We start from the raw sequence: 8,417 nt of genomic DNA, 5'->3' as shown, positions 1-8,417 counted from the left end.
ATAATTCTCACGGCGTTTCGGCCGCAACGCAAGCAGCCGTCTTCAGCTGTAGCCGAAACGTGAGAATTATTTTATTATGTTTTATTTTTATTATTTTATTACTTCCCTTCTACGTGACTTTACCGAAAGAACCAAGAAGATGAATCCCTGCAGTCACGAAAGCTTTAAATCGAAATCGTCAAAGATGGTCGCTGTCTTCACTCAGCTCTCCTCACCTCACCTCACAATCCATCACGTTTCCTCACCTCTGATCACCTCACCTCTCCTGACTTCACCTCTCCACTCACCCCCTCACCTCTCCTCACCCCCCCTCACCTCTCCTCACCCCCCCACCCTCACTCACCCCCTCTCGTCACTCACCCCCCTCACACCCCCTCACCTCCCTTACCTCTCCTCACCCCCCTCACTCCTCACTCACCCCCCCCCTCACTCACCCCCCCTCACCTCTCCTCACTGCCCCACCCCTCACCCCCCTCACCTCTCCTCACTCACCCCCCTCACCCCCAGTCACCCATCCCCCCCTCACCCCCCCCTCACTCACCCCCCTCACCCCCCCTCACCTCTCCTCACTCACCCCCCTCACCCCCCCTCACTCACCCCCCTCACCCCCCCTCACCTCTCCTCACTCACCCCCCTCACCCCCACTCACCCACCCCCCCTCACCCCCCCTCACCCCCCCTCACCTCTCCTCACTCACCCCCCTCACCCCCACTCACCCACCCCCCCCTCACCCCCCTCACCCCCACTCACCCACCCCCCCCTCACCCCCCTCACCCCCCCTCACCCCCACTCACACACCCCCCTCACCCCCCCTCACCTCTCCTCACTCACCCCCCTCACCCCCACTCACCCACCCCCCCCCTCACCCCCCCCTCACTCGCCCCCCTCACCCCCCCTCACCTCTCCTCACTCACCCCCCTCACCCCCACTCACCCACCCCCCCCTCACCCCCCCTCACCTCTCCTCACTCACCCCCCTCACCCCCACTCACCCACCCCTCACCCCCCCTCACCTCTCCTCACTGCCGCCCCTCACCCCCCCTCACCTCTCCTCACTCACCCCCCTCACCCCCACTCACCCACCCCCCCCCTCACCCCCCCTCACCTCTCACTCACCCCCCTCACCCCCACTCACCCACCCCCCCTCACCCCCCCTCACCCCCCTCACCTCTCCTCACTCACCCCCCTCACCCCCACTCACCCACCCCCCCCTCACCCCCCCTCACCCCCCCTCACCTCTCCTCACTCACCCCCCTCACCCCCACTCACCCACCCCCCCTCACCCCCACTCACCCACCCCACCCTCATCCCCCCTCACCCCCACTCACCCACCCCCCCTCACCCCCCCCTCACCTCTCCTCACTCACCCCCCTCACCTCCACTCACCCACCCCCCCTCACCCCCCTCACCCCCACTCACTCACCCCCCTCACCCCCCCCTCACCTCTCCTCACTCACCCCCCTCACCCCCACTCACCCACCCACCCCTCACCCCCCCTCACTCACCCCCCTCACCCCCCCTCACCTCTCCTCACTCACCCCCCTCACCCCCACTCACCCACCCCCCCCTCACCCCCCCTCACTCACCCCCCTCACCCCCCCTCACCTCTCCTCACTCACCCCCCTCACCCCCACTCACCCACCCCCCCCTCACCCCCCCCTCACCTCTCCTCACTCACCCCCCTCACCCCCACTCACCCACCCCCCCTCACCCCCCCTCACCCCCCCCTCACCTCTCCTCACTCACCCCCCTCACCCCCACTCACCCACCCACCCCCCCCTCACCCCCCCTCACCCCCCTCACCTCTCTTCACTTACCCCCCTCACCCCCACTCACCCACCCCCCTCACCCCCACTCACCCACCCCCCCCTCACCCCCACTCACCCACCCCCCCCCTCACCCCCCCTCACCCCCACTCACCCACCCCCCCCTCACCCCCCTCACCTCTCCTCACTCACCCCCCTCACCCCCACTCACCCACCCCCCCCTCACCCCCCCTCACCCCCCCTCACCTCTCCTCACTCACCCCCCTCACCCCCACTCACCCACCCCACCCTCACCCCCCCCTCATCCCCCCTCACCTCTCCTCACTCACCCCCCTCACCCCCACTCACCCACCCCCCCCTCACCCCCCCTCACCCCCCCCTCACCTCTCCTCACTCACCCCCCTCACCCCCACTCACCCACCTCCCCCTCACCCCCCCTCACCCCCCCCTCACCTCTCCTCACTCACCCCCCTCACCCCCCCTCACCTCTCCTCACTCACCCCCCTCACCCCCACTCACCCACCCCCCCCTCACCCCCCCTCACCCCCCCCCCTCACCACCCCTCACCCCCCCTCACCTCTCCTCACTCACCCCCGCTCACCTCTCCTCACTCACCCCCCTCACCCCCCCTCACCCCCCCCCTCACCTCTCCTCACTCACCCCCCTCACCTCTCCTCACTCACCCCCCTCACCCCCCCTCACCTCTCCTCACTCACCCCCCCTCACCCCCACTCACCCACCCCCCCCCCTCACCCCCCCCTCACCCCCCCTCACCTCTCCTCACTCACCCCCCTCACCCCCACTCACCCACCCCCCTCACCCCCACTCACCCACCCCCCCCCTCACCCCCACTCACCCACCCCCCCCTCACCCCCCCTCACCCCCACTCACCCACCCCCCCCTCACCCCCCCTCACCCCCACTCACCCACCCCCCCCCTCACCCCCCCTCACCTCTCCTCACTCACCCCCCTCACCCCCACTCACCCACCCCCCCCCTCACCCCCCCTCACCCCCCCTCACCTCTCCTCACTCACCCCCACTCACCCACCCCCCCTCACCCCCCCTCACCCCCCCTCACCCCCCCCTCACCTCTCCTCACTCACCCCCCTCACCCCCACTCACCACCCCCCCCCTCACCCCCCCCTCACCCCCCCTCACCTCTCCTCACTCACCCCCCTCACCTCTCCTCACTCACCCCCCCTCACCCCCACTCACCCACCCCCCCCTCACCCCCACTCACCCACCCCCCCCTCACCCCCCCTCACCCCCCTCACCCCCCCCTCACCTCTCCTCACTCACCCCCCTCACCTCTCCTCACTCACCCCCCTCACCCCCCCTCACCTCTCCTCACTCACCCCCCTCACCCCCACTCACCCACCCCCCCCCTCACCCCCCCTCACCCCCCCTCACCTCTCCTCACTCACCCCCCTCACCCCACTCACCCACCCCCCTCACCCCCACTCACCCACCCCCCCCCTCACCCCCACTCACCCACCCCCCCCCTCACCCCCACTCACCCACCCCCCCCTCACCCCCCCTCACCTCTCCTCACTCACCCCCCTCACCCCCACTCACCCACCCCCCCCCCTCACCCCCCCTCACCCCCCCTCACCTCTCCTCACTCACCCCCCTCACCCCCACTCACCCACCCCCCCCCTCACCCCCCCTCACCCCCCCTCACCTCTCCTCACTCACCCCCCTCACCCCCACTCACCCACCCCCCCCTAACCCCCCCTCACCCCCCCTCACCTCTCCTCACTCACCCCCCCTCACCCCCCCTCACCTCTCCTCACTCACCCCCCTCACCCCACTCACCCACCTCCCCCTCACCCCCCCACACCCCCCCTCACCTCTCCTCACTCACCCCCCTCACCTCTCCTCACTCACCCCCCTCACCCCCCCTCACCTCTCCTCACTCACCCCCCCTAACCTCTCCTCACTCACCCCCCTCACCCCCCCTCACCTCTCCTCACTCACCCCCCTCACCCCCCACTCACCCACCCCCCCCTCACCCCCCCTCACCCCCCCTCACCTCTCACTCACCCCCCTCACCCCCCCTCACCTCTCCTCACTCACCCCCCTCACCCCCACTCACCCACCCCCCCCCTCACCCCCCCTCACCTCTCCTCACTCACCCCCACTCACCCACCCCCCCCCTCACCCCCCCTCACCCCCCCTCACCTCTCCTCACTCACCCCCCTCACCCCCACTCACCCACCCCCCCCCTCACCCCCCCTCACCCCCCCCTCACCTCTCCTCACTCACCCCCCTCACCCCCACTCACCACCCCCCCCTCACCCCCCTCACCCCCCCTCACCTCTCCTCACTCACCCCCCCTCACCCCCCCTCACCTCTCCTCACTCACCCCCCTCACCCCCACTCACCCACCCCCCCCCTCACCCCCCCTCACCCCCCTCACCCCCCCTCACCTCTCCTCACTCACCCCCCTCACCTCTCCTCACTCACCCCCCCTCACCCCCCCTCACCTCTCCTCACTCACCCCCCCTCACCCCCACTCACCCACCCCCCCCTCACCCCCCCTCACCCCCCCCTCACCTCTCCTCACTCACCCCCCTCACCCCCACTCACCCACCCCCCTCACCCCCACTCACCCACCCCCCCCCCTCACCCCCACTCACCCACCCCCCCCCTCACCCCCACTCACCCACCCCCCCCTCACCCCCCCCTCACCTCTCCTCACTCACCCCCCTCACCCCCACTCACCCACCCCCCCCCTCACCCCCCCCTCACCCCCCCCTCACCTCTCCTCACTCACCCCCCTCACCCCCACTCACCCACCCCCCCCTCACCCCCCCTCACCCCCCTCACCTCTCCTCACTCACCCCCCTCACCCCCACTCACCCACCCCCCCCTAACCCCCCCTCACCCCCCCTCACCTCTCCTCACTCACCCCCCTCACCCCCCCCTCACCTCTCCTCACTCACCCCCCTCACCCCACTCACCCACCTCCCCCTCACCCCCCCACACCCCCCCCTCACCTCTCCTCACTCACCCCCCTCACCTCTCCTCACTCACCCCCTCACCCCCCCTCACCTCTCCTCACTCACCCCCCTAACCTCTCCTCACTCACCCCCCTCACCCCCACTCACCCACCCCCCCCTCACCCCCCCTCACCCCCCCTCACCTCTCCTCACTCACCCCCCTCACCCCCACTCACCCACCCCCCTCACCCCCACTCACCCACCCCCCCCCTCACCCCCACTCACCCACCCCCCCCTCACCCCCACTCACCCACCCCCCCCTCACCCCCCCTCACCTCTCCTCACTCACCCCCCCTCACCCCCACTCACCCACCCCCCCCTCACCCCCCCTCTCCCCCCCTCACCTCTCCTCACTCACCCCCCTCACCCCCACTCACCCACCCCCCCTCACCCCTCACCCCCCTCACCCCCCTCACCTCTCCTCACTCACCCCCCTCACCCCCACTCACCCACCCCCCCCTAACCCCCCCTCACCCCCCCTCACCTCTCCTCACTCACCCCCCTCACCCCCCCTCACCTCTCCTCACTCACCCCCCTCACCCCACTCACCCACCTCCCCCTCACCCCCCCCACACCCCCCCTCACCTCTCCTCACTCACCCCCCTCACCTCTCCTCACTCACCCCCCTCACCCCCCCCTCACCTCTCCTCACTCACCCCCCCTAACCTCTCCTCACTCACCCCCCTCACCCCCCCTCACCTCTCCTCACTCACCCCCCTCACCCCCACTCACCCACCCCCCCCTCACCCCCCCTCACCCCCCCTCACCTCTCACTCACCCCCCTCACCCCCCCTCACCTCTCCTCACTCACCCCCCTCACCCCCACTCACCCCCCTCACCCCCCCTCACCTCTCCTCACTCACCCCCCTCACCCCCCACTCACCACCCCCCCCTCACCCCCCCTCACCCCCCCTCACCTCTCCTCACTCACCCCCCTCACCCCCCCTCACCTCTCCTCACTCACCCCCCTCACCCCCACTCACCCACCCCCCCCTCACCCCCCCTCACCCCCCTCACCCCCCCTCACCTCTCCTCACTCACCCCCCTCACCTCTCCTCACTCACCCCCCTCACCCCCCTCACCTCTCCTCACTCACCCCCCTCACCCCCACTCACCCACCCCCCCCTCACCCCCCCTCACCTCTCCTCACTCACCCCCCTCACCCCCACTCACCCACCCCCCTCACCCCCACTCACCCACCCCCCCCCTCACCCCCACTCACCCACCCCCCCCTCACCCCCACTCACCCACCCCCCCCCTCACCCCCCCTCACCTCTCCTCACTCACCCCCCTCACCCCCACTCACCCACCCCCCCCTCACCCCCCCTCACCCCCCCTCACCTCTCCTCACTCACCCCCCTCACCCCCACTCACCCACCCCCCCCCTCACCCCCCCTCACCTCTCCTCACTCACCCCCCTCACCCCCACTCACCCACCCCCCCCTAACCCCCCCTCACCCCCCCTCACCTCTCCTCACTCACCCCCCTCACCCCCCCTCACCTCTCCTCACTCACCCCCCTCACCCCACTCACCCACCTCCCCCTCACCCCCCCCTCACCTCTCCTCACTCACCCCCCTCACCTCTCCTCACTCACCCCCCTCACCCCCCCTCACCTCTCCTCACTCACCCCCCTAACCTCTCCTCACTCACCCCCCTCACCCCCCCTCACCTCTCCTCACTCACCCCCCTCACCCCCACTCACCCACCCCCCCCTCACCCCCCCTCACCCCCCCTCACCTCTCACTCACCCCCCTCACCCCCCCTCACCTCTCCTCACTCACCCCCCTCACCCCCACTCACCCCCCTCACCCCCACTCACCCATCCCCCCCTCACCCCCCCTCACCCCCACTCACCCACCCCCCCCCTCACCCCCCTCACCTCTCCTCACTCACCCCCCTCACCCCCACTCACCCACCCCCCCCTCACCCCCCCTCACCTCTCCTCACTCACCCCCCTCACCCCCACTCACCCACCCCCCCCTCACCCCACCTCACCCCCCCTCACCTCTCCTCTCCTCACTCACCCCCCTCACCCCCCCTCACCTCTCCTCACTCACCCCCCTCACCCCCACTCACCCACCTCCCCCTCACCCCCCCTCACCCCCCCTCACCTCTCCTCACTCACCCCCCTCACCTCTCCTCACTCACCCCCCTCACCCCCCCTCACCCCCCCTCACCTCTCCTCACTCACCCCCCTCACACCCCCTCACCTCTCCTCACTCACCCCCCTCACCCCCACTCACCCACCCCCCCCCCCTCACCCCCCCTCACCTCTCCTCACTCACCCCCCTCACCCCCCCTCACCTCTCCTCACTCACCCCCCTCACCCCCACTCACCCCCCCTCACCCCCCCCCCCCCTCACCCCCCCTCACCTCTCCTCACTCACCCCCCTCACCCCCACTCACCCCCACTCACCCACCCCCCTCACCCCCACTCACCCACCCCCCCCTCACCCCCACTCACCCACCCCCCCCCTCACCCCCACTCACCCACCCCCCTCTCACCCCCCCTCACCCCCACTCACCCACCCCCCCCTCACCCCCCCCTCCCCTCACCCCCCCTCACCCCCCCTCACCCCCCCTCACCCCCCCCTCACCCCCCCTCACCCACCCCCCCCTCACCCCCCCTCACCCCCCCTCACCCACCCTCCCCTCACCCCCCCTCACCCACCCTCACCCACCCTCACCCACCCTCACCCACCCTCCCCTCACCCCCCCTCACCCCCCCTCACCCCCCCTCACCCACCCTCCCCTCACACTCCCCTCACCCCCCCTCACCCCCACTCACCCACCCCCCCCCTCACACTCCCCTCACCCCCCCTCACCCCCCCTCACCCACCCTCCCCTCACCCCCCCTCACCCCCCCTCACCCCCCCTCACCCCCCCCTCACCTCTCCTCACTCACCCCCCTCACCCCCCCTCACCCACCCCCCCCCTCACCCCCCCTCACCCCCCCTCCCCTCACCCCCCCTCACCCACCCTCACCCACCCTTCACCCCACCCTCACCCCCCCCCTCACCCACCCTCCCCTCACCCCCCCTCACCCACCCTCCCCTCACCCCCCCCTCACCCCCCCTCACCCCCCCTCCCCTCACCTCCCCTCACCCCCCCTCACCCCCACTCACCCCCCTCACCCCCACTCACCCCCCCCCCTCACCCCCCCTCACCCACCCTCCCCTCACCTCCCCTCACCCCCCTCACCCCCCCTCACCCCCACTCACTCACCCCCCTCACCCCCACTCACCCCCCCCCCCCTCACCCCCCCTCAATCGGTGCACATCGTGACTCGCGACTCGCATTCCTGCACGTTCCGCAGGCGGTCGGCAAGATGGCGCCCGGGTGGCGGTCGTCGTTCATCGCCGCGGATGTCTCCTTCACGTTCGAGGATCACGGGGGGGGGGGTCACGGGGGGGGGGGGGAGTCACGGGGGGGGGATCACGGGGGGGGGTCACGGGGGGGGTCACGGGGGGGGATCACGGGGGGGGGGGTCACGGGGGGGATCACGGGGGGGGGGTCACGGGGGGGGGGGCATCGCGGGTTTCGTGAGGCCCTTTCGCTAGTTGTTGTTGTTGTGAAGCTTTGCGTGCGCTGACACCACAACCACCACCACAACCACCGCCGCCACCGCCACCACGAGCTCCTCCATC

At 71.6% G+C, this 8,417-nt stretch overlaps 1 protein-coding gene across 1 annotated transcript in view; it reads right to left on the bottom strand.

Moving 5' to 3' along the window:
* LOC144950733 (fibrillin-2-like) overlaps nucleotides 1–8,127 on the bottom strand; it is an 83,473-nt gene extending 75,346 nt beyond the window's left edge. Inside the window, 1 exon segment of the mRNA XM_078880805.1 lies at nucleotides 8,064–8,127. Coding sequence (XP_078736931.1) covers nucleotides 8,064–8,127 — 64 coding nt within the window.
* Nucleotides 8,128–8,417: the final 290 nt, after the last annotated feature.

The sequence above is a fragment of the Lampetra fluviatilis genome, chromosome 59 (assembly GCF_964198595.1).
Source record: "Lampetra fluviatilis chromosome 59, kcLamFluv1.1, whole genome shotgun sequence".
Lineage (NCBI taxonomy): Eukaryota > Metazoa > Chordata > Hyperoartia > Petromyzontiformes > Petromyzontidae > Lampetra > Lampetra fluviatilis.
The sequence above is the reverse complement of the archived record's forward strand: the minus strand, read 5'-3'. Positions and strand labels throughout refer to the sequence as shown.